The sequence below is a fragment of the Haemaphysalis longicornis genome, unplaced genomic scaffold (genome assembly GCF_048455015.1).
Source record: "Haemaphysalis longicornis isolate Haplotype H1 unplaced genomic scaffold, Haemaphysalis longicornis Haplotype H1 scaffold_1, whole genome shotgun sequence".
In the NCBI taxonomy this organism is placed as follows: domain Eukaryota; kingdom Metazoa; phylum Arthropoda; class Arachnida; order Ixodida; family Ixodidae; genus Haemaphysalis; species Haemaphysalis longicornis.
Genome location: NW_027526203.1, coordinates 103,694,375 through 103,721,585, shown reverse-complemented (window position 1 = coordinate 103,721,585; position 27,211 = coordinate 103,694,375). Strand labels below are relative to the sequence as shown.

Below are 27,211 nucleotides of genomic sequence, written 5' to 3'. Positions count from 1 at the left end.
ATGCGCAGTAACCTGCTCTGCGAGCGTGCCCATAGAACATGGAATAAGGGTTCCTTAGACAGGTACTGCGATGTATATGAATACGAAGTAATATTTCACTTCTTTTGATACTACTTTGCCAATTTAATAATATAGGTAACTGAGTAACACTCTTCGATTTTTAATTATGAGATGATCAAATCACCCCCTGGGTAGGCTGGATGGATTGCCAAAAGCAACCAAAACGCCATATCAAATGGCTGTTTTTAAGAATTGCACGCACAGAAGACGCGAAGGATCCAAAATAATATAATAGTGGCTGTATTTAGTGCTGGTGATATCTGGTGAAATTTGGGCCAGGAGATGGTGTCGATAGGTATTTTCAATCTGGCAACGCTGCGCTACCTTAGTAATTTTAGGGACCTTAGCCCGCACGGACTGGTGGTGCCATCTCTCGGGGGCGCCGACGAACCAGCGGAGCGCCGGACCGGTTTCTGCGCACAAGCGACTCTCCCGAAACGCGCGGCGGGTCGGGATCGTGGGCCGTGGTTCTCCGCGATTCGCACCTTCCTCCCCACTAAAGACTGGACGCCCCTTGAGCTCAAGTGACGCCACGTCATACAACACTCGTCACAACGCCTCAAGACAGCAAAACTGCCCCCGAACGCCACACATACGGTAGTCCACGCCGAAGTTCGCCTCACGATGCCGTCGTCGCGATGCTCGCCTCACAAACCCGGAAACACATTGCACAGGTTCCGAGTTTCTCGCGGTTGGGCAGCAAATCATGTTGGCAGGCCCAGGGGTAGCCGGCCGCCGCAGTCGACGAACGCCGGAGTCGCGCCATGATGCGACCCCCACTCCCAGCTCGATGCGGTAACAGGAACGGCCGCGCCCACTGCGGCTGCCCGAAGGCTCGCGCCGCTCGCGTAGGCGCCAGATCCCGCCGCCTCCTGGGTCCCATGGCCGCTTCGACCGCAGGTACTCCCGAACGGTTAGCTGCCGCCCGCCGGACCGGAGCAGCAACTGGCGCTAGTTCCGCGGGCCACGCTCGGCCCCGCCGGTGGTTCAACAGGCCATCCTCGCTGTCCGTGGCAGTGGTGACTGGCGTGGCTCCCGGTGGTATCCGTTTGCAGGTCTCGCTTTCACCGACTGGTGCAAACGATTCCCATACTTGAAGTTGGGTGCAGCGGAACTCCGCAGTCTTCTGTGACTGGCCGAAAACCTTAACGACGACCTCGCCAAATGGGGTAACAAAGATACCCGAGGGTACTCCCCTTTGCACGTTCGCTGGCTCGCGGAATCACGAGTCCGGCAACTGTGCTTCAGTAGCCACCCCCTCCTGGAGGCAGCTCGCCTGTCTATTACGTGTTGTCGGCATCGAAACACCCATCCGAGTTATTTCGGCCTGGTGCGTTGGTCGGCAAAGCTGCGTCAGCATCAAGCAGCTGGGGCTCCTGCAACTCACTCGGAGCAATACAAGCTGCCGTAGAGCCAGCGCTAACCGCAATACCAGCGGCTTACGGGCGCACATAACCGGTATAGGTCGCCTGAGAGTCCGTCTCTTCCTAAGACTGGCGATCTCTCATCACCAACGAGCCCGCTGCCGAGCCGCGCGAAGCTCTTGCTGCCTAAACGCAATCTCGAGCGGAGACTGCACGGCATCGAGACGCACGCACTCCGGAAGCGCGGAGACAATGATCCCATTGCTCCCGCTTCCCCCCGCAGCGAAAGTAGACTGATGCTTCAGCGATACCCCTCGCTGTTTGTCAGGCCTCAAATCGGCAAACACTCCGCCTCGGACATGAAGTGCAGTAGCGGCGGGTTCATCGTGCGGCTTGTGAACTCCCAAACACCCCACCCTCCCTCGGTAGTGTCCGCCGCGCCTGCGGGAAACTTAAACCGGCGCCGCCGGCGCGACTGCGCGGAGACGGCGCTACGAGGAAGGCGACCCGCCGCCATGTTGGAACAAGGCCTACGTACCTCCCGTCTCGCAGGCGGGCCGCGACTACGGTGCCCGGAGGTATCCTTCTGACGTACCGCCTGGTGCGTGTAGGAAGGTTTACACATTTGCCGAAACGGCTGTACCGGGCATCATAACTGTCTGCCTGCAACCGACTGGCGCGAGGCGTTTCGTCCGAAGTCTTCCGGACAAAGTATAGCGGGCTGCGACTGCAGCAACGCATTTCTCGGGGAGCTAGAACCTCGAATTCGTCTGAAGACGAGCCCCACGTTGGGGGGGTTCCATATGGGGGTTCCATGGGGGTTCCATATGGGGGGTTCCTCGGGGACCTTGCAGGCACTCTGCGTAGGCCGCCACGCTAGCTCCCGCCGTGTCAACCACGCGGGCTCCCATGCCTACGGAAGCCCAGCGAGGTTCGCCGATACGACAACACAGTAGACAGTAGTGCCCAAGCACAGCCGTTTATTTCGGGAGTCCCAAAGCATGCGAGCACAAGGCTCGACGGCGTTGACGAATCACGCCGTCCGGGTCGTGATCGCGAACGGGAGGCAGGCACTCACGGCGCGCGACATAGTTTCCTCCTGAGACACATGTATCCGCACCGCCGCGCTGAACCGCCGATCATGCCCCGACCGGGCCTCCGGCGAGCGCACAGAACAGGGTTCGCGCCGCCCGCGCGCCTATGCGCCTATTCCCGCACGGACCGGTGGTGCCATCTCTCGGGATCGCCGACGAACCAGCGGAGCTCGGGACCGGTTTCAGCGTACAAGCGTCTCCCGAAGCGCGCGCCGGCTCGGGATCGCGGGCCGCGGTTCACTACGATTCCCACAACGTGTACGTCAACAACGCTGGGCCATGTAACGTATTCAGTTGACGAGCTAAATACGTAAGATTCACATAGTTGCTTACATTTGCGAAGGATAGGGACGGAGGTGTGGGGGGAGCGTCATAGAGGGGGCTGAGAGGAACAGCGCATAATACCACGAAATAATCACGGATCTAATGAAGTATGGAGGGTGTACTGCGGTAGGAAAGCTGTAATGTACGCTTATGATGCCTCAGGGCTGAAGATACCACCACAAGCCTAAGCGTACTCCTGATCCAGAAGAAGCGTATGTCAAAGAGGTTAACAATTACAAACCCAACAACTTGTACACACCACAGTGTATGCAATTTATACCAAAGAGTATACTCTGTGAATAGAAGATGCGACCTCCTATGTGCAGGAAAGGTTAATTTACAATAGATTACTTTTATGCAATAAAGTGGGTAGTCTATAAATCACCGAAACATATTCAGCCCCTGCACATGGATTTCGTAGACTGCTTAATAGAGTGGGAACACCATCAGCATTTCAGGCATTGGGAGACCCGGGTGTTCAGGAGAGTTTAAAAGGGCTTTTAAACGAAAAAAACGAAAAATATTAAACGAAAAATGTTTCCCGTATGGCACATGGTTCTCGCATGGAAAATGGTTCCCGTAAGGAAAAATGGCACAGTAGTTCCCATATTAAGAAGCGCCTCGGCCAAGGCGACACCATCTGGGCGAATTTTTTTGCAGCCGTCTATAAAGGCTATGTAGAAGTTTAATCGGGGTGGCTTATTAGCATACGAGTAAATTAAGTATCTCTAGGCCGCTATAGATTTGCAGACGATGTCGTCCTCTTTGAGTGCAGAGTCCTTCCAAGATTAGTTTAGCAACGGCATTGAAATAGCGAAGCCAAAAATATGCACACGAATGCCAAGAAATTCGAGGTAATAACAGACATTCAAGCGGTGACCAAGCCTAGATGATGATGAAATTCTAGGAAAGCCTGGATGATGAAATTGACAAAAGCATAGATGATGAAAGTCTAAATGATGAAATTCTACGAGAGTGATCATTTAATTACCTTAAACAAGTTGTCACTGCTCATTGTATCCATGGGAAGAAAACAGATGTCGAATTAGCATGGAAGAGGAAGAATTTGAGGGAGCACTTTCAGGTAAGCAACAGTTGGTTACCTGTGTCATTAAATGTTGATTGATTGTAAGGTTTTAACGCGCCGACGCAACGCAGGCGATGAGGCGCGCCGTAGTGGAGGGCTCAGGATTAATTTTGACCACCTGGGGATCTTTAACGTGCGCCGAAATCTCGTACACACGGGCGTTTTAGATGCGGAGCATCTTATAGCGGTGGCCTGTCCCACGTCGGCGTCGGCGGTGTCCGCACTCACACTGCGCATGCGCAACTCTCCTCCTTCCCAACAGCTGAGAGTTACTCTCTCCGCTCTCTCTCTCCTCTCTCTCTCTCTCTCTCTACCAGCTGCGTGCCCTTCGCGTGCGTTCGCTTCTACTCACACCGCGCACGTTCGGCGCTTGCGCACATCTCCTCCTCTAGTCTCCTCTCCTTCAAGTGTGAATATAAGCAGCGGTAGCGCGCTGCGCGTCAGTGCACCGCTTGCTTCAGTTGACGTCAGTTGACTCCGCTTGACTCCCTTGACTTCAGATGCAGTGTGATGGAAGCAACAGCCCCGTCTGCGAGTGGGCTGACGCAACCTCATACTAGCATCAGTACAAACGCACACAGCAACGTTACTTCCAATCAAGACAAAGCTGCGAAGCGAAGGGCACGCGACGCTGAACGTAAACGTTTGAAGCGAGCGGCAGACCCTGAACTACGACAACGAGAAGCCGCTTCGAAACGACAACGTCGAGCAGCAGTACCTGAACTTCGAGCACGTGAAGCAGCGTTGGTTCGTGAACGTCGAGCAGCGGATGCTGAACTACGACAACGTGAAGCAGCGGTGGTTCGTGAACGTCGAGCAGCGGAACCTGAACTACGACAACGAGAAACCGCTTCGAAACGACAACGTTGAGCAACAGTATCTGAGCGAGCAGCAGTACTCGCTCCGCATCACCCCATGGTTCACCTCGGGAAGATGGTGTAATTTTTTCCTTTTCGCCTCCATCAGAAAAGCGGCCGCCGCGGCCGGGAATCGAACCCGCGACCTCGTGCTCAGCAGCGCAACGCCTTAGCCACTGATGACACACCGCGGTGGGTGTGACACCGCGGTGGGTGACACACCGCGGCGGGTGTGTCATTAAAGGTAATATGCAAGCAATGCAAGGTTCTTGGGGAGAAATATGCGGCAGAAACTTGGAATATATTAAGCTCCTTGCACGAAAACAGGACAGTCATTGAGCGAGCACATAGGCTGAGTATGTTTCCGGGGAATTATAGACTACCCGGGCGATCGCATGAATGGGATCTATTGTAACGTAACCTTTGCTAAAACCAGTCTGTTCGCTGGGTTCAATGAATCACGGAAATGTGCATGAAAGGTGTAATGCTTAGGGAAGGAATGAGCGGTCATGAATTAGGGAACAGGCGATTGTCCCTCACAATGAAAGAGCAAACAATTTAGAACCATTCCACTGCTGTGAAAATGTTGGACCAGCGAAGCTGTATTGGAGGATAACTATACCGAGTGATGTATGGTGGCTTACTGCATCGATCGAATAAAGACACGTACGCATAACTTCATTAGAATCAATTTTAATTTATTTCTCACGTGTTTTTTTGAAAATTTTTATCAACTATTACAACCCTTTTTATGAATCCTTACAACCCTTTTCTGCAGCCATATCCTTGGTACGACGGGTATGTAGTGATAGCAGACAGGAATTCAGCAGCGTTTACAACTTCAAAGTTGAAATTGCGGCAAATAAACGAAAACAGGCGTAATGATAAGAGTCGTCTTAGCGCTTAATTGTCAGGGTATGCGTTTTAGAATAGTTTTGATACAGCTCGAGTTACAGCTGCATTCTGTAACTCTGCTGGCAACGTTGTTGTAACGTTGGCAACTTCCCTGTGAATTATTTTCAGAAAGTCAATGAAACTCGACGTATTGATAAATTCGTCTTAGCGGCCAATTTCAGTCAGATTTTTCGAACATATCTATGTTATACTGACAGCTACACAGCATATTACTCTAGCTCTGGAGAGAGCATGTGCGACTGTTTGCCGACGCGACGTGACAGAAGCACGCAATTTTGGTGAAAACTTATTTCAAGAGCGCTTCGCTGTAAAAAGGTTCCACTAGATTTCTGACCAGGCCGTCCAGTGCCTGAAATGCCACACTCGCAGCGAGCAAGACCGCTGGCCTTCTCAGCTTGGTACGCGGAGCCCTAAATGGGCCATGCAGACAAAAGACAAGTTTGTTTTATTCGAAATATTTCCTGTTTTATAGTGCTCCCAGTGCTTGCCCGGAAGCAAACGATCCTTTATTATCCTTTATTCACCGAGAAACGAATCAATTTCAGTTAAAATTTCGACCGTCCCGCAAAACCGTGTGTTTTCAAATCTCGCGAGGTATGTCTGTTCGTCGATTTTCTTCCCGTGTCGTTCCTTCCGCCGCCAATCACCAAATGTTTCGTACCACCGGGCGAAAATGAAAATCTGCGCCAAAACCTGCATGCCGTCGCTGCCGCTCATAAGAAGAGCACTCCCCTGATATCGAAGTCTCGTGTAAACCATACCCTCTGCGCTGTAAAAAAAAAGCAATCCTTGTCTACAGATCCACTTCACACTATAAAAACTCCTTTTTAGTAAGTGACTTCGCTACCCACCGGGCTAACTTTCTAAGATTGAAGGCTTTTGTAAATTACGTGTACGGTGGTCTCCGAAGATCACGGCGGTGACTATAAGCACAATGGCCTGCTGTTCTCAGGCGCATAGTAGAAAAAAGCCAAAGAAGAAACTGCTACGGGAGCTATTTAAACGGCTGGTAAACATGTGACTGTGCTGACACCTGTTGCGCGGAAGGGAAAGGGCCATCCCGTTTGCGTCAACTGCAACGTCCGCTATTTGGCCCACAAAACCCCACTCTTCGTATCAAAGCCTGCTTTATGGACGTGAAGGATATCCGAGGAGCAATGAGGCGCTCGGTGATTCAACGGTGGCACGTGCACCACCGCGGCGCGTGGTGGCACCCAGTTCTGCAAGAGGGGCTCGGGATTTGACTGTCGCGGCACATTGCCGACGGTGTCATTGACATTCATCACCGCTGTCGCGTTTTACCTGGATTTGTTCTCGCCCAACTGAGCTCTTCGTTCACGGTGACGCTCGGTATTTAAGCTCTTGCTTGTTCCGAGGCTTTCCTTGTTGCATCGCGTTGTCTGAGGGGACCTCATTTCCGCTTTTTTAGATCTGTCAGCAGCCGCGGCAATCAGTACCTCCTTCATTTGTGGATTTCGCAGCCGACACGCGTCTTCGTGCTTCATCAGTGAGCGGACAGTGTGGTGACCAACAGTACGCAGTGGCCCTTTACACCACCGCATACCTGCCATTCGCCCCATGCGCACCACTGTGATCAAAAAGGGAACAGTTTAGATCAGCGCACGTACTAAGCTTACAGTAATGGCGCGAAGATGGGGATGTGCACGGTTGTGCAGAGTCAGAAGAATGGGATTGTAGTAAAGTATGCCTCTGCTTTGCACCCTGCCGTTCATGAACCGCGCGTCCACATTTGGCGGGCAACGCGACAGACCTTCACCTTTTCTGTGCCGCTTACGGAAAGGGACAGCATTGTAGCGGGTAAGACGCCTACGGTAACCCGCCGCGGTAACTCAGTGGCTGTGGCGTTCTGCTGCTGAGACCGAGGACGCGGGTTCGGTCCCAGCCGCGGAGGCCGCTTTTGAGTTTGAGACGCTAAGCGAAAGTGCCCGTGTGTCGATATTTCGGCGCACGTTAAATATCCCAGGCGCTCAAAATTAAACCGGAGCCCTCCACTACGGCACTTTACACCGCAAAATCAATCAATCAAGACGCTCAATTTTCAGGTTGTAATCTCAATACCTCCAATTATTAGTTATAACAACTGTTTTTTTCTGCACGATGCGTTTATTTTTAGTGCGCAGCACTTAGGCGCCCGCTCTTGTGGTTCCGCGGTGCCGTCGTCCCTCGTTATAACCTAGTGAACGAAGTGGACACCGGAGACAGACGAGATTCCACGAGCAGGGAAACGGAGAATGAAAATGTGGAGAAAGTGTGAGGGCGGTATGCAGTGGTTTGCGCAAGACATGGCCCTCTCCGTGCGTTCGCTGATGCGGCTATCACTTTCTGAGGCGCGGCATGAATGCGCCGTCACCGAGAAGACTGCAGGGGCGGTATTCTCGAGTTTTGTCCCTGTTGCGTCCACTTCAGAAGTGTCCCTTTTAGCGAGCCCTGATTGGCTAAAAGCAAACAACAGGAAGTGACGTAATGCAAGTGCGGCAAACCTACTGCCAAATCCCAGTGCTTAACCGGAAGTACGTCACGACGAAAGGGACGCAAAAGGGACGTTTTCAAAAGGGACAGTTACACGAATACCACCCCAGTTCTAGCTGCGCACAAATTTCGCGTTAGGGATCATCAGCCATTTTATCAATATTGTCACGAAGCCAAAGACGACGCAGTTGTCTTGAAGGAAAACACGTTTATTGGATCGAACTTGTGCTCCCCTAACAACTCAAAGCATACACAGGTGGCGAAGCAGCAGTCAACAAAGTGACCTGCCCAGGAGAGCATCGGTGAGTCGAATGCGGCGGCGTCTGCTCTGCGGTCATTTATCTCTCGACGCGAGGTCTTCTCGAACAGTCGAATTCCATGCAGAACATGGTAGATCATACAATATTATTCCAGGCTGGTGACGCTAGTTCACGACACTCTCTCTATCAAAGGAGATAACAGGTGCGGCATAAAGAATAGAACATGCGCTGGCCCACGGATAACAGAGATAACATAGCCCGGCGCAGCCTCTCGGCAGAAACAGAACAAACAAACCCAAAACATGGTTCGTGGCAATATATATAATGCAGCTAAAGGGTTACGCATCAAGCCTTGCAGACAGGCGGACAGACGGACGGGTTTTATCACTGAGCCAACATCAAAATGCCGAGGCGTTTATAACGGCCGCAATGAGGGTGGCCTAATGGCATAGTGAACGGAGCTTCCTTTTCTTTCAAATTTAAGGGACTTAAGGACCCGAGGTTACACCTCGGCTTCGAAGCGTGCCGCAGTGGACAGCTCTGGGATTAATTTTGACCACCTGGGGATCTTCTCGACACACGGAAACCTCGACACACGGGTGTTTTCGCTTTTCGTCGTTATCAGAAAAGCGGGCTTCCCGGCAGGGACCGAACCCGCGTCCACGGGATCAGTGTTATATAATTTCAGAGCCGACATTTCATTAGACTGATTCTACTGTCAAAGCCGTAGAAGAACTCCCATGCAGTTCAGCATGCCGAATTAAATGCAGTGTTGTGCTTTCTCAATAAAAAAATGAAAGTAAGCTCCGTTCACTATCCATTCACTCCGTTTCAATCCGTTCACTCCGTTCACTATCTTTGGGCCAGGCTCACTACGGCCATTTAAAATGGCTCGTCATTTTGAAGTAGACTGAACGATGAAACCCGTCTGTCTGTCCGCCTGTTTGCAACGCTTGATGCGTAACGCTTTAACTACATTATACAGGGTGATCAAAGTTAAGTCGACAGGTGTTTTTTTAAATTAGGCGCTTATTTTTACGTGCAGACCACCTATACAGTGAGGTTATGCGCCCAGGGGGACACATAATTAGGAGGGAATTATTGAGTTCGGTGGCTTCTTTATTAACTTTTTAGGGGCTACAGTAACCAGGCATGTCTGTATTGGCAAGTTAGACGCAATCGTGTTTCTACGTCGATTCATTCGGCATAATTGTCCTAGCGCATCCGTACTCCGAGATATCAAACTGCGAAGTTTAATTGCCGTTGGCATGATTACGCACGCAAGACAGTCTATACAGTGAAACCTCGATATATCGAACAGCGCGGTGCCCGCGAAATAGTTCGATATAACCAGAATTCGATATATAAAATCACGTAAAAATCGCGTCATAAACTGGTACAAATCACCAAATGAGCGAACTGTGCAGTAAACATTCACTTGGTGCTTCAAAGTATTTATTATTTTGGCTGAAAGTACTGCAGCAGGGTAGCCTGGCGTGTCATACACGACTTCCTCAACGTAGTCCATACGTTCCACAAGCGACAAGCCGGTGCCTTCTATAGCGCTGCAGTACCGGTGCGGTAGGCCCAAAACCGCTGAAGCCTCGGTCGAAGTCGGGAGCGGGGCACTATCAGCGCTTGCGGGTACAACCTCGGCAGCGTCTTCGTTTGTGCGCTCAGTAGTAACGTCCGCTAGCATCTCCACATCCGTCAACTCCGCCGTCGTTCCGGTGCTGTCGTCACCGCCAACAAAGTCATCAATGCACATGCTTCGTGGCTCAGCACCAAAAAGCGCTCCAGCTGACCCCAGGTTTCTTCAAGCTCGCATTCTTCTTTTGCACCGCCCAATTCTGCTTCGGCGCAACGGATGTGCAGCAGTCGGGAACGCCCATCGCGCCACCGCTATCCTCGAGGGTACTGCGGGATAGCTCGCTGTCTGTCAATAGAGCGCGAGCGGTCTGGGCATTCTGGGGTGGCGGAGTTCGATACACCCAATTCATGTCCGCCCCAGTTCGAAATAAAAAATTAAAAATGCATGTGATTTTCCGCGTGATATAGAAAGTGTTCGATATAGGCAATAATTCGATATACCCGTGTTCGATATATCGAGGTTTGACTGTACCGGCACAAAGCTCCTTCCTTCTGTGACTTGCCTGCTGTGTACGGTGGTTAGTTCGGCAACGGGGTTATCACTTTTGCATAGGCAAAAGTGATAACTGGCACCCTTGACTTGACGTCTTGACTTCTAGCATGCGTAATCATTCGAGCGGCAATTAAATGTCTCAGTTCGATATCTCGGAGTACGGACGCGCTAGAATAATTCTGCCAAATGAAACTGTTTCGAAACACGATTGCTTTTAACTTTGAAATACAAACATTCCTGGTTACTGTAGCCACTAAAAAGTTAGTTAATCAATTTTAGTTAATTAAGTCAATTATTCACCTCCTCAATATTTACCTCCTAATTATGTGTCCCCCTGGGCTCACAACCTCACTGTAGAGGTGGTCTTCATGTAAATCTAAGCGCCTAATTAAAAAAAAAACCTGTCGACCTAACTTTGATCACCATGTATATATTGATACAATGGCTGATGTTTACGATACTCCGTAATGCGAAATGCGAAATTTGTGCGTTACGAGAACTGCGGCCTTCTGGGTGGCTGCGTCTCAGGAAGTTTCGCTGCACCACCGAACGCACGGGGGGGTCCATGTCTTGCGCATTCCTCCGCATTCCTCCCTTGCACTTTCGCCATACTTGCATCCTCCGCTTTCGTGCGTGCCGTATCTTCAGTGGCCTCTTCGTTTTCTCGGTTACCTCGCAGCGCGTCGCCGCCGGGGAGCGTCTCGCCCCGCATCGCTATACCTCACTTTCGGCACACTTTCCGCCTCAGTTTTCCTGCTCGTTGTATCTCGTTTCTCATCGGTGTTCCCAGCGTTCGCTCGGTTACTACGAGGGACGACGACGACGTGAAACCACAGCAGTGGGCGCTTAATTTCTGCGCACCAAAATAACAAACAGTCTGGACTCTCTGGAACTTTCAGTACACCGAAGCGTGCTGAGGCGTCGGGGGGCTATGCTACTGTGTTGCTACAAACGAGGTAGCGGGTTCGATTGCAGGCCCCCAAGGCCGCATTTTTGGTGGTGGGAAAGTGCGAAAATCGCCACGTACACTCGATTTCGCCCAAGTTGAGGACCCGCATAGGGCCTCCCGTCTATGGCGCCCCTCCATAGCCCAAGTGCCCCTTTCCTCCTCGTCAGGTGATGGGCGAGTGGATCCAGAAATACGGCAAGGTGTTCGGCTTCTTCTACGGGGAGGTCCCGTACGTGGTCCTCACCGACCCGGATATGATCAAGGAGTGCTTCATCAAGCAGTGCAACCTGTTCCGGGACCGTCCCCCGATGCCCATAATGGTGGAGCCGTTCAAGAGTAGCCTGCTTTGCCTCACAGGTACGTCCAATGGCATCCATGTATGCTTGGTCACTTATCGAAACAGCTTTATTCTTTGTTGTCTGTTTTCAGAGTGACCATCAGCTACAGGGGAAGCTGTTTGGTTGGTTTACACCCGCCGTGGTGACTCACTGACTAAGGCGTTATTCTGCTGAGTGTAAGGACGCTGGTTTAACTCGGACCACGCCGGCCATTTGGTGGAGGGGGTTGGATTGGATTGGACAAACTTTATTGGTGCCTGCAGTACGCGTGCACGCGTGTAGACTGAGCCCTATGCCATCCTCGGGGCAGGCTCCCGGCGTGGATCCCCGTTTGCCGTTACCGGTTCGCGGAGCCCCTGCCTGGCCAGTGCCTCGAGGGCCGGCTGGACAGCCCGAAGTGGTTGTTCTTAGTTTTCACTCATCGTCGCGGCGGTATGCTTCCTGACTTTGCTTCGCTGGGGTTCTTGGTACAGTCCAACCGCATGTGCGTGAAGGTTGCCGTCTCCCGGCGGCAGGCAGCACACTTGTCGCTCTGGTATGTCTCGGGGTACATCCTGTTTAGTAACGCTGGACTGGGTAGGGTGCCCGTCTGCATGTGTCGGAGCAAAACAGCCTGGACGCTGTCCAGCCCTTTACAGGGAGGTGGGAGAAGCCTGCGGCTCAGTCTGAAGGACTTCGTCATCTCGTTGTAGTTCACCATGCGATCTTTGGTGCTGAACCACAGCAGTCGACAGCCGTTGCGGTCGCGGTCGGTTAGTTCTCGCGCCGCGGCGTTTGCCGTCTTGTTGTGGTTCCCGTTTCTCTCCGACGCCTTTCCTCCGTGCGCCGGAAACCACTTGATATGGACGTTCTTGTCCTTTCTTGCTTGTTGTAGTATGCGGATCGCCGCCGGCGCGATCCTGCCCTTGGCACAGTTCCTTACGGCTTGCCTGGAGTCGCTAAGGACCGTCTGGCAGTCCCGATGGACAGGGTGGTGGCTATGTTCTCGGCCTCTTCTGGTTGAGTGCTTAGGGTGCTGGTGCCGCTCGAGTGTTCCCGTTGGCGTCGACCACCACTACGGCGAAGCCTTTGCGGCCGGCGTATTCGGCCGCGTCCACATATCTGACGCCCTCGTGGCCGGCATTTGGGTCTATGAGTGCCTTGGCACTCGCATGTCTTCTTCCCTGGTTGTATTCCGGGTGCACATTCTTGGGGATAGGGTCAACTCTGTAGCCGCTTGTTATTTCTCCTGGTATCGGATTCTTAATGCCTTGTTGGTCGTGGTATCGTATACCGAGCTTGTCTAGGATTTTTCTGCGTGTTTTAGTCATCGACAGTCTTTCAATCAGGGCTGCGCGCTGAGCTTCGGCTATTTCCTCCAGTGTATAGTGGACGCCCAATTGCAGTAGCCGGTTCGTGTTTGTGGTTTCCGGCAGTTCCAGGGCCGTCTTGTAGGCTCTCCGTATGATTTCTTCCCTCCCTCCTCTTGCGTCTGTGAAAAGCCGCCACGCGCCCAATGTGGCAGACCACAAATGATTGAATTAGTCTGACGAGGCTTTCCTCTCTCATGCCACTCTTCCTCTTTTGAGGAGCCTCACTACTGCGTTTGCTGCTTTGCCGATGAGGCGGGTGACGGTGTCTCCGTTTCTTCAGTTGTCCTCGATGGTCATCCCGAGCACTCTGATTCTGTTCACCATCGGGATCACCGTCCCCTAGTACAGCATGTTGTTGGGCTAGTTGGTGCAGCATCATGAAAGTAGAAAAAAACTGCGCGTAAAAGACAGGATCGTCTACTGCGCATGCCCTGTCTACTTGTCGCGGTCCTGTCTTTTACGCGCAGTTTTTTCTACTTTCATGTTTCTACTTTCAGGATCACCGTCCCCGCTTTGGTTCTAATTTGGATTTTCTCGTGTTCTCTACTAGTTATTTTCCTATGGTATCTGTTCCTCGGGAGGTACAGCAGGAATTCGGACTTACTCGGTGAGCATTGAAGTCCCGTATCCTCGAGGCAGTCTTCAATTGCGTCGACGGCTGTTTGTAGGGCTGCTTCTACGTGGGCATCGCTGCCCCGCAAACCCACAGCGCGATGTCATCCGCGTAGATTGTGTGCTCGACTCCCTCGATCTGGTTGAGTTTCTCTGTGACTTGTATCATCAGGAGATTGAATACAGAAATTGACCGGTGTATTTGCAGGCTTCACTGCAAATATCGTCCAAAAACGATAGTTGTCGGTGGCCGCTTTCGCGTAACTCTTCCTTTGGTCTCAGCTCTTCCCTTCCTCTCTTGATTTTCTCGTGAGGAATTTAATGCGTTTGTTCAATGTAATTCGAATTCCCCGCCTTCGCACTCCTCACGCACCATTTGTGACGACATCATGCATCTTTTTTAAAGCAAAGCTTTTTACCTCTACCCCCCGAGGGTTCTTTCGCGACCGTTGGTGTCACCAGAAAACTCCAGCGAACAAATAAAAGAATTTACTGGCACCGCCGGGAATCGAACCCGGAACTAACAGACCAACAAAGCGAGAGCCCGTTGTCTTACCAATTTAGCTACGAGCACACGCAAAGACGGGGAAGACAGTTGGTGTACTCACCAAGCATATCTACGGGTTTACCCCCTGCGTTCTCGCTGAATGCCACGTGAAAGCGTCACGCGACCACTCACGCCCATCTAGCGGCCCTGTGCGCACCTTGCTCATTTGCTAAGAGTTACAAAAATTAAAGCAAGCTCCCACCAGTGCATAGCATCTCACTTCTAGTGCGCCACTGTGCTAAAGCCTGTGGCCTCCAGTGTTCACGTAAAAAATCACAGCTCCTTGTCGTCCGCCATCACGCCAAATCAAGGAATACATTCAAATACTCCTTGATGGCCAGGCCATCACTCCAAGCACCAGCGTCAACATCCTGGCCCTACATCTCGAGGCTAACACCAAGAGTGACGTCTCCTTGCAGCGCCTCAAAAACAGCATTAATCAAACCATACACATGATCAGGCGAGTTGCCACCAAGAAGCGAGGCCTAAAATATTCCGGCACCTTTCGATTAATTGAAGCTTTTGTCCTCTCGAGAGTCACTTACATCAACCCCCTGTCTTCTTCTCAACAAGAAAGCCATAGAGATGCTTTATATAATGAGTAGAAAGGCGGTCGAGCAGGCCATTGGTCCTTTCATGAGTGCGTCCACCTGAGGCTGCTTAGCACGGGGCTCCACAACACGGTGGAAGAGCTGATGGAAGGCTATCTTTCTAACCAGAAAATCCGACTCACAACTGCGGTGGGTAACCGCATGCTTCACCAGATTGGCTGGGCAGCCCAGAATGTCACTCCGATTGACGTACTTCCAGACTCTTGGCGACTAAAACTAAAGATGCTCCCTTTGCTTAGAAATATGAACCCCTCACATGACGAGAGTCACCGAAAAGCACAGGCTCAAGCGCTAAACACCACACTCGGTGGGGATCATGCAGTTATCTACACAGACGCCTCCAAACATCGAGGGGAGCAATACGCCATCATCGTGGCTACCTCCAGAACCAACCTAGTTGCGTCTACCTCACTTAGGACCCCAGAAATGGCGGCAGCAGAAGAGGCAGCCATCACCCTGGCTCTCACTCAACCAGGGGTTCGGAGGGTAGTAACCGATTCCTAGCCAGCCTACTGGAATTAACTGTTGGGTTGGGTGTCCTCACCTGCACTGTGCGTGCTAAAAAAACCACTCACCAAACGGTTCCATTCAGCTCATCTGGACCCCCCCCCCTCACGTTTCAATGGAGGGCAACAAATACGCCCACCCAACAAGCCTGTGCTTTCACCTCCCGTGCTATGGAGCTGCACGAGGACAGTCACCCGCTTGTCACGTTCAGGGAGATAACCCAGCATTATCGCCTTCTGAGACAGACCGTACCTTTGCCTTACCCTGACGTTTCCAGAGAACAACAAACTACCCTACGGCTCATACAATCCGGGCTCCTTCCAACAGCCTACGTGTCTTTACTTAATGCATCCGAATCGCTACGACGCTGAATGTAAATTTTGCTCAGAAGTAGGAACACTCCACCCCGTAATAGGGATGTGCGACTTTAGCCCCGAGAACGCTCCTCTCTTTCCGTCAACTACCCAACATGAGCGATGGGAGATGCTGCTGTCCAGGCCCTCTCAACCTACCCAGCTTCAGCGGATGGACAGAACACAGGCCGCGCTGACTGCATATGGGCCCCACAGAAGAATGAATCACTCCCCAGGTCTGTACACTGGGCCGTTCAGAAATCTGAATAGAAGTAGTTCTTCCTCCTCCGCCTCCTCCTTCTCTGCCGCAAATCTCGTCGCCTCCGTCCACGGCACAGAGACGGAGAAGTCAGATCGTCTAACACTGGGTTGGAGCTTACTTCAATTTTATGAAAAAAGTTTCAACTCTTGTGCTACACCAATACAACTCAACCAAACACCGTCATGCATCATGCATTGATTTAACCTTACCAAGAATATCTCTTTGAAGTAATAAATGGTGTGGTTAAGTGCATTTCACTTCTCCCTGGTTTTACTATTTGTAGAGCGATGTGGGTGAATTTAAGTGACGTCGCAGGGGGAATCGTTATAGGTGCCGTTTACAGCTTTGCTTTCTAACCACATTCACGGGGTGGATTGGCGCGATTTTTTTCTTTATTCTTTGTTTCTTGTTCGGCTTGCAAAATCACGAGTGGAAGATCTGTTCTTTTTTGTGTGGTTTTTCTCTCGCACGAGATGGAGCCTGTTGGCCGCATTTCTAACCGTTGGTTTTTCATTTGTCATCGCAAAAGTAAACCGAACGTGTATTCTTCATTAACAGAACGCGGGTGCTAATGATTAAGTAGTTAATCTTTTGCCTAAAACGTGCCTTAGTTTTATTTTGCGCTAAATATTGGGAATATGGCACCGCCGGGAATCGAACCTGGAACTAATAGACTAACAAAGCGAGAGCCCGTTGTCTTACCGATTCAGCTACGAGCCCACGCGACCACGGGAAGACAAATGGTGTACTCACCAAGCACATCTACAGGTTTACCCCCTGCCTTCTCGCTGAATGCCACGTGAAAGCGTCACACGACCACTCACGCCCGTCTAGCGGCCCTGTGCGCACCTTGCTCATGTGCTAAGAGTTACAAAAATTAAAGGAAGCTCACACCAATCCATGGAATCTCACTTTTAGTACGCCAATGTGCTAAAGCCTGCGGCCTCCAGTGTTGACGTAAAAAAACACAGCTCCTTGTCGTCCGCCCTCACGCCAAATCAAAGAATACATTCAAATACTCCTTGATGACCAGGCCATCACTCCAAACCCCAGCATCAAGATCCTGGGCCTACATTTCCACGCCAACACCAAGAGTGACGTCTCCTTGCAGCGCCTCAAAAACAGCATTAATCTAATCATACACATGATCACGCGAGTTGCCACCAAGAAGCGAGGCCTAAAAGAATCCGGTACCTTTCGATTAATTGAAGCTTTTGTCCTCTCGAGAGTTACTTACGACAAACCCCTATCTTCTTCTCGACGAGGAAGACATAGAGATGCTTTATATAATGATTAGAAAGGCGGTTGAGCAGGTCATTGGTCTTCTCATGAGTGCGTCCACATTGAGGCTGCTTAGCACGGGCTCCACAACACGGTGGAAGAGCTGATAAAAGGCCATCTTTCTAACCAGAAGGTCCGACTCAGAACTGCGGTGGGTAACCGCTTGCTTCACCGGATTGGCTGGGCAGCCCAGAATGTCACTCCGCTTGACGTACTCCCAGACTCTTGGCGACTAAAACTAAAGATGCTCCCTTTGCTTAGAAATATGAACCCCTTACATGACGAGGGTCAGCGAAAAGCACGGGCTCAAGCGCTAAACACCACCCTCAGTGGGGCTCATGCAGTTATCTACACCGACTTCTCCTAACATCGAGGGCAGCAACACGCCGTCATCGTGGCTACCTCCAGAACCAACCTACTTGCGTGTACCTCGCTTAGGACCCAACAAATGACGGCAGCAGAAGAGGCAGCCATCACCTTGGCTCTCACTCAACCAGGGGTTCGGAGGGTAGTCACCGATTCCCAGCAAGCCTACTGGAATTACCAGTCGGGTTGGGTGTCCTCACCTGCACTGTGCGTGCTAAAAAACCACTCCCCAAACGGTTCCATTCAGCTCATCTGGACACCACCTCACGCTTCAATGGAGGGCAAAAAATACGCCCACCCAACAAGCCTGCGGTTTTACCTCCCGTGATATGGAGCTGCATGAGGACAGTCACCTGCTTATCACGTCCAGGGAGATAATCCAGCATTATCGCCTTCTGAGAAAGACCGTACCTTCGCCTTACCCTGACCTTTCCAGAGAACAACTACCCCACGGCTCATACAATCCGGGCTCCTTCCCACAGCCTACGCGTCTTCACGTAATGCATCCGAATCGCTACGACGCTGAATGTAAATTTTTCTCAGAAGTAGGAATCCTCCGCCCCGTAATCGGGGTGTGCAATTTTAGCCCGGAGCACCCTCCTCTCTTTCCGTCAACTACCCAACAAGAGCAATGGGAGATGCTGCTGTCCAGGCCCTCTCTACCTACCCAGCTTCAGCGGGTGGACAGAACACAGGCCGCGCGGACTGCATATGGGCCCCACAGGAGTAGGAATCACTCCCCAAAGCTGCACTCTGGGCCGTTCAGAAATCTCAACAGAAGTATTTCTTCCTCCTCCTTCTCAGCCGCAAGTCTCGTCGCCTCCGTCCGCGGCGCAGAGACGGAGAAGTCAGATGGTCTAACACCGGGTTGGAGCTTACTTTGATTTTATAAAAAAAAGTTTCCACTCTTGCTACACCAATACAACTCAACCAAACACCGTTCATGCATCATGCATTCATTTAACCTTAGCAAGAATATCTCTTTGAAGTAATAAATGGTGTGGTTAAGTGCATTTCCCTTCTCTCTGGTTTTACTATTTGTAGAGCGGTGTGAGTGATTTTAAGTGACGTCGCATGAGTAATCGTTATGCGTGCCGTTTACAGCTTTGATTTCCAACCACATTCACGGGGTGGATTGGCGCGATTTTTTTTTAAAAACGCCCGTATGTCGAGGTTTTTGGGCGTGTTAAAGGTCCCCAGGGGGTCAAAATTAATCCACAGCCATCCAATACGGAGCACTTCATAGCCAACGTGTAGCTTTGCCTCACAAAACCCCCTGAATTTTTTTAATACTTCCATTTCAACTAACGAAATAGCCCTAGAACCGCACGGTTGCTTCTCGGCCACGCTCCGCAGTTATCCGCGACCTGATAGGCGAAAAATGTTTAATCAGCTCTGGCATTTGGAGTGAGCTTAGGGCGGCGCGTGCGGTTCCCTAGTTCCAGCGGTGGCCGAGTGAGGAATAATTGACAGGATCTGCCTACGCCTACTCTTTTGTCCTAAAACATGCTCATAAAATGGAGAGCACGTGTACAAATGAATGTGCGCTTGCTTTTGAAATTGCACTGATTCAGTTGTAACATTGCCGCCTAATTGCAAAAGCGGAAGTTTACCCTATCTGCGTGGTGAAAGAAGGGTGAGCATGGAGGCTAGACTGCATTTTTTAGCATACATAGAAAACCCTGCGGTTTTACAACCATGAGGCCACGAGAGCTACAGCAGTATAGAGACCACCACGAGGAAGCACACCGGTAGATGCACAAGCGTAATGCTTCACCAAATATCTTTGCTTGCATTGTACTGCAGTGCCGACGTGTTCAGTGTGTTATTATTTGAACACGTTAATTTAATATTAGACGCAGAAAGAACCCACCGGAAGATTCAAAACGCACATACATGGTAAAGCAAGATATGACAGGCTAGATCTAGATCAAATGGGTGAAAAGGTAATTAATCACGCCTGAGTATTTCGGTCACAATTTTGATTTATTGATTGATTCCACCTTGGGTTTGAACGCGCCGACGCTGCTCATGCGATGAGGCTCGCCGTAGTGGAGGGCTCGGGAGTTTTTTTTTTTTTTTTTTGACCACCTGGGGATGTTTAACGTGCGCCGAAATCTCGTACACACGGATATTTTTGCTTTTCGCCTTTATCAGAAGAGCGGCCGCCGGGGCCGGGAATCGAAACCGCGACCTCGTGCCCAGAACGCAACGCCTTAGCCACTCAGCCACCGCGGCGGGTGGCCACAGCTTTTCTTACGCCGCTATATGGGCGACGCTTTCTTAGACAACTGCATTTTTAAGCGTACTTTCATCTGTTATGCAGCGTTTCTTTTTCCGTCACTTTTCGTTTGCCAGTTTTTAAAACCAAACGACCTCTATCGGTCTCAGTACGGAGTGTATAGCCGCAAAAGCCCTGTGGGCCTTACTCGAAGGCAAATAATGTAGACATACTTTTCGCGGCTATGATGAATCTATAGCTGTGCGGGGTTTTATTAAGCTGCTCGTGACAGAAGCGCTCGTTACCGCAGTTCGAAACTCGGTTTCCATTCTAGTTTCTCTCCCCCCTTATGAAAATTTCTATGTCCAGTCAAAAGACAGTCTGCGTCCCGAAGGAAACAGACTGCGTGCGTCCTGTGTGTTTCCTCTGTGTTGGAATTTCGCCACCGACTTTCTGCGTACTCCAAGTGTCCCGTGTGTTTCCGTCCTCCATGCGTCCAGTCTATCTCCCAAAGGCAACACAGACACCATACGGCCTTTGTGTGTCCCCTATATGTCTTGAAGGCAACAGACCGCATTCGTCCCTTGTGTGTCCCCTGTATTGAAATTTCGCCACCGACTTTCTGCGTCCTCCAAGAATCCTTTATGTTTCCGTCCTCTAAGTATCCCACAAGCTTCCACCTTTTGAGTGCCCTTTGCATGCTGTCAAATAACAGCGCCCAACAGCCAGCTGCATGTAGAAAATGTCAGCCAGCTCCACAGTCACTGTTTCATGCTGCAGCTGTTTCTGTAAGAGCAAGCTGACGAAAATCACATGAATCACACGACTCTTGCAAACCTGACTATTTTATTCAGGTTGGATCCATACGTGCTGCTGCCGCCTGCCACACCAGGTGTCGCCTCATCTTCACCCCTCACAGGACGGGATAGCCACTGCCACGCTTGAACCTGAAATGACAAACGCATTGATCGCATATGAAGGGGTTTAAACAAACACGTCTCAAACATTTGCTGGTTATGCTTATAAATATAAAGGAGTGTTCCCATACAAAACTGAACCAAGTATCCTGAAAGAGAAGGTACAACTTCTAGGTTGCAAAATTAGCCACAAAATTTAGACCACATAAATTAACTAATGAGCTTACGAACATCAAATATGACATACTGTTACATAGGCAACACAACCCAGAACTAAGTACTGTTTAGATTCATGGCCTCATGACGGGCATTTATACAGCCTCGCAAGAACATTTGAGATGAGATTATTGCAGCAGCACTGTGGGAACAAAGCAATATTGGGGGGGGGGGGGGCAGGGAAGGCAACATAAAATTGCATGAACATGCTAAGACAGGCATTGATCAGTCGTCATCATAAGTAGTTGCTTGTGTCTACGCGTTCTTTGGAACCTATAAAGGCAGCAGTTTTATTGTGCATTTCGTTTACGAGACAGCACTTGCATTGTCTAGTTTGTTTGTCTGTGCTTGCTTACAAAAAGCAAAATGTACATCACCATGAACTGACCAACCTCTAGGTTGGCTCCTCACTTCTTATATTTCCTTGTGTCGATGGGTAGCAGACACAGGAACAGAAATAAAAAACAACCCTAGAAAAACGTGGTGGATAGCACACTTGCACCCATCATTGCACGCGTGCCACGTGGTCACTCATCCCAACAGATGTACAGTGCACGGAGTGACCCCCAAGCAGCGAAAGCTGGGCGTGGTCGCTCTGTACTTTGTGAAAATACAAGCTACTAGAAAGATTTGAGATAGCACAAACAGTGCAGGTGCGCCAACTTTGCACCATGGCACGAATTTTTCAACGCACAACAGAAAACGCACCGGTATGTCAGTGACACCGTGGAGGAGAAATTCGAAGACAAACCAGGACATCAGTGACAGTGAAAGGGTTAAAGCGGTCGAATACAGCAAATTTAATTTCAGGGTTTATGCTTACCAGCAATGAGGAAAGCTACCGCAGTAACTTGAGCCGACTACTCTGTAACGTGCACTCAAATGCTAAAAACACACAAGCATTTTTGCATATGTTTGCACACAGAGGATTCATACTGTTTGGAAATAATGCAGGTTTTTCCTACTATAAACATCATAATATTGCCCCCAACCACGCCATTTGATTTGTTTACAAAATGTTTTGTTACAAGCACCTGGCCACACCCTGCAATCTTATCCTTTTTTAAGGGAACCGTCTTTTTCCCCTTTTTTCTTTGTATGCTGCACCAGCAGTCCTGTTTGATATGGAAAGGGTGTTGCTTTGCGATCCCTATCCTAGCTTTTCCTGTTTTTTATTGAAAATGTTCTCGATCTAAATGAATGAGTGCAAAAGAAACCCTGCAGCATTCAATTCGCCAACGCTCATCCATGCACGTCCCTTTGCTGACTCCTTCGAGGTTTGTGTTTTTTTATGTTTACTGCGGAGCACAAGTTTGCTCCGATAATCTATATTTTTACAAAAACCCTGCATTATCCGTGGCTACATAACAATATTCCAAACAAAGTCTGATACACAAACCAGAACCCCCCACAGCTCTTTCTTCAATTGCTGAGTACCCTTCTACAATTGATTGATTGTAGGGTTTAACGCGCCGACGCAACGCAGGCGATGAGGTGCGCCGTAGTGGAGGGCTCCGGATTAATTTTGACCACCTGGGGATCCTTATCGTGCGCCGAAATCTCGTACACACGGGCGTTTTTGCTTTTCGCCTCCATCAGAAAAGCAGCCGCTGCGGCCGGGAATCGAACCCGCGACCTCGTGCTCAGCAGCGCAACGCCTTAGCCACTGAGCCACCGCGGAGGGTACCCTTCTACAATTAGGACCATCATTATATTTGCTAGAGTAAATAGCTGTTCGGGGGGGGGGGGGGGGGGCTACGATGGCCAGTGAGACTCATTACACTACATGAAACACAGTGGCAAAAAGGCACGCAATACACCCTTTTCACTGCTAGGCACAAGTTGCATCTAGGGCATTGAAGTGAATTCACCTAAATTCTATTTCTGGGTGCACGGAATTGTTTCACTCATGTAATGTAATCCATAATATGACTTTTGAGTAGAAGTCTAAAGATCTAGTTCATCTGTAATAGGCGGTAGAAGAAAAATCCCCACACACTGTCTGTGGGTACCACGCAACTACCACAGTGAACAAGGGTGACAAAGTCGTTATTAATTAATTCATGGAGCAAGGACGCAGCCCTGATGCGACAAAAAAAATAAGAAAGGTACCAGGAAGTTTCTCACCCTCATCGGTTCCTTATTTTTTGCCCCATCTCTGCAATGTTCTTATGTCTTAATATCACTAAGGTACCACAAGAATGCCACAATGGTTTTCTATGTTTTCATGTTCTCTCAGCCTTCAAAATGGAGATTTTCATGCATTTCACAGCCGTAATGAACTCCACTTACAGGTCGTGCAGGATAGAAACAGGAGGCAGCCAATTCTTCTGGTAGCTCACAACGTACATCCTCCATGTTAAACACCTGGCCCTGTAAAAAATGGAAGTTCAAGTAGTAAACAAGCCATAAATATGCGGTATAATGCCGTGAAATACTCGCTCTGACAGGGCATGACAGAATTTCTTTTTTGTAGGTGCAAAAAAGGCACCTTCAGTTCTTTCAAGCTAAAAAATAAGTACAGTGCTCACTGATTGAAACGCAACACTGCGAGCGCGTGGCCGCCAATACATGCAGCGCCGTCCATGGACGCCGCTGTCGCTGACAGCGCACCGCTGTAGCTGCGGGGAACCACTGCCCCGCTTATTGGCAACCGGAAGCAGCAAGCTTATGGTCAAAACACTCTCATCCTCGTGGTATACCACAATGCAACACCTAGCTTCCACGGGCGTCCACTGGCGGCGCTGCATGTAGCGCAGGCCACGCGCTTGCAGTGTCGCGTTTCAATCCGTGAGCACTGTACATACATTACAATCCTTACAAGGCTTTCAGCCATACTTTAAAGGAACAGAAGCATCCTTACACTGAATTAATGTTAAACTAAGCCTATTAAATATCCCTAGGTGGTAGAAATCTGTGGCCCCAGATTTCCACTGGGCAAGCATATTCTCTGGTCCAGAGGGTGCGAAACGTGGTTACGGCTTTTAAAGGAGCCATGAAGAGAAAACACAAGTTTGGTTCATTCAAAGGATTCCGTTGCTAGAATCATGCTGACACCATTTTTAACACAAACTCCACTCAAATAAGCTACAAATTAGGAACAAAGGAAATGGCCATGCGACCCACTAGCTCATTTCCCGCAACAGAACCTATGTCATACCAGCCAGCTCTGCAGTTAGCGGAGGGCGGCAACAGCAAACACGAATTAGGCAGAGGCTTATATATAAGCTTGCCGAACGAACTATTTGCGCTTAAACTTAGGGCACATTCTTTTTACAGTAGTAAGAATGGTGGGGCCAACAGTAAAGGTTAGGAAAGCACACGTAAGCATAGAAGTACCGATGCGTACTGCTGTTGGTACTGCGCGCACTATGCTTGGTTTAGCTGCACAGGACTGCGGGGCTTTGGGGTTGTCTCGGACAACAATGGCCAATTGACACAAGCAACAGTGTCTTACGTGACCATATTTGTGGAGCGAGCACTATGTTTCACGAAACGATTATTTTCTCGCTGAACAAAAACAAGCCACGTTTAAATACGGTAAAAACAAAACAAAAGCAGAAAGTGGCTTGCCACGGTATGGTGGCACCATCTAGGTTAACTAACGGTAAAGAAGGTTTCCCAATCGGCTGCAGAGCGGTCGGTTCCTGTGATGCAGACCCTGAAAATGCACGATTTAGCGGGAAAACCAAAATTTTAGCTTCAATTAATGAATTTCTCAGTGAATAAAGCATCGTTTGCATTTGGACAAGTGCTGGGGGCACCATACCACACGAAATCTTTCGAATAACACAAACTTGTATTTTGTCTTCATGGCGCCATTACAATTCTCTCCGAGGCACATGGTGAACGTCTCGGCGTGCCAATACCTCCAAGGGGTAGGCAAGTTGAAATGCTGACGAAACGAAAAAACAGGATGGCGAAGGAGCACGGTGGCAAGCCCACGCCCTGTTTAATCTTTTTCGCACCGTGATTGTATCCCCATCACATGCATATTTGTAAGAATCAACACGTTTAACCCATGCTCAACATGTTACGGTCAACACAATTTATGCAAGCCAGCTACAAATAATGTCCCACCAAACAAGAATTTCTGTCTGATCATGACGATGCTGGATGAGCTTAGGAAGGTGGACAAATTTCTTGCATTAAAACAGTGAAAGCTGCCCTGTGACTGCACCAGCAATGCAGGCTGGAACAGCATGTTTTCAAGCTGCGACGTCTAAACAACTATCTGGTCAAATGTTCACTGCCTAAAGACCTTGTGCATGTGGTACTACTTATAAAGTTGCTAGCAATGCTTAAATGTCGAAAATTCAACGTATATGCAACTCTTACGTATTATAACTACAAATGTAATGCAGCCTCCTTGCATTTCTTTACCCGTAAACGAAAACAACCCGTTAGAACAATGCTAAGCTGCCTACGTCCTGTAAAAAAATATACTGTGGGTCAACTGCCTCCTAAAAAAAAAAAAAAAAATCGGGGAGTGGGCGTTTTGTTTTACAACCATTAACGCAGTTGTCTTTTTCTTTTTTTTCATGCAACAAGCTTTAGCGTCGAATCCACCCAAGCCAAGCGGCGGCCGCTGGGCCGTCAGCATAATATTTTCGTTGCCGGCAATGGCAAGGGGGTCGATCACTCACACAGCATACTGGCCGCCGCTCCTGGAAGCCGACGCAGCCGGTAATTTACAATAAAAGAAGCGCGGCGAGCCGAACACCAAGGAATATACTCAACACGTTTAACAAAACAGCACTGCGGCAACACGTAATAAAATTTTAACATGCACCACGATAAACAATCACTTACGGCAGAACACGCAGCATTTTTCCCACGTCGCGTCGACAGACTGGAACTTGCAGTAGAGACTCTTGATTCACGTAGGCACGCACAACTTGTCAGGTATTTTGTCAAATGGCGACCTCGATGTGCGTTTGCTACAGCAGCGCAGTACGGCGACGACACAGACGCTTTGCCAGCACTCACGATGTTTCAGGTGGCACAAGAGCACTAACACGTAATATTACGGCAGGAGGAGCACGTAGTAATTCACGTAACACCAGCAAATCGAAAACAAACCGCCAAAACCACGCACAACGAACAAACCACGTCTTTTCTTGCGCACCTATAACAATGACTGCATATATGCTAGCCTAGACTAGACTTATTACTACAGTTGGCTATCTAGCAGTCATAGAGTTTTAGCAGTTACTTTCCTCCTTCATCATCACCCCTGAAGCAAACTAGGCAGACGCCATTATAGTATTTTGTTAAAGTTGATAATAGCAAACATATATATAATGGCACTATATTTTCTTGATGCGAGCAACGTCTTTTGTTGTTGTAAGTTGTTGCTACTCAAAAGCGAATAAAAATGTATTAACAAACGAAGTTATTATCATCGTCATCTACATCTAGATTGACTGTTTTGTGTTTTGTTCAGCGTCCAAGCATTACCATTCACTGTTTGTGGGCTTTTCACAAACAGAACGGCCGGATAAAAAAATTATTCCCCGCAGACATACGCAAACACACGCGCACACGCATACGCACACACACGCGCACGCGCACACGCACACACACACACACACACACACACACACACACACACACACACACACACACACACACACACACACACACACACACACACACACACACACACACACACACACACACACACACACACACACACACACACACACACACACACACGCACACGCACACGCACACGCACACGCACACGCACACGCACACGCACACGCGCGCGCGCGCACAAAAGCACCGTGCGTCAAATCCACGCAGGCAAACAATTCACTCAAATGGAGGCTTAGCAAGACTATGTGAGCTCAAGTATTTAGACCTAGGTTTACAACTTGAACGTGTACTGTTTCGGTGGCTTGGAGGTTAAGTACTCGCCTACTGATTCAAAGGGCGGAGTTTCGAAACCCGCTGAGTGGCTTTGATTTTTTTTTTTAACCGTGTTTTAATTGAAGTTTTTCTGCCTTGGGTTATATTTTGATATTGTTGTTGCTCTTGTTGCTCTCGTCTGGCTGTGTCCCTTTTTTTTCTGTCACAATAT

General features: G+C 49.6%; 1 protein-coding gene and 1 long non-coding RNA gene across 3 annotated transcripts in view; one reads left to right on the top strand and one right to left on the bottom strand.

The window, feature by feature from the left end:
- The window catches only part of LOC144178503 (cytochrome P450 3A24-like), a 74,731-nt gene that overhangs the window by 28,442 nt on the left and 19,078 nt on the right, over positions 1–27,211 (top strand). For both annotated transcript variants that reach the window (XM_077706427.1, XM_077706420.1), the window contains exon 2: positions 11,711–11,900. In XM_077706427.1, the coding sequence (XP_077562553.1) occupies positions 11,711–11,900 (190 nt within the window). The remainder of the gene's footprint in view (positions 1–11,710; positions 11,901–27,211) is intronic.
- LOC144178519 (uncharacterized) lies at positions 20,820–26,248 on the bottom strand. The gene is made up of 3 exons (XR_013324021.1): positions 25,939–26,248; positions 23,419–23,499; positions 20,820–20,940 (listed from the first exon to the last, which is right to left on the bottom strand). It is a non-coding gene; the product is annotated as an uncharacterized LOC144178519 (long non-coding RNA).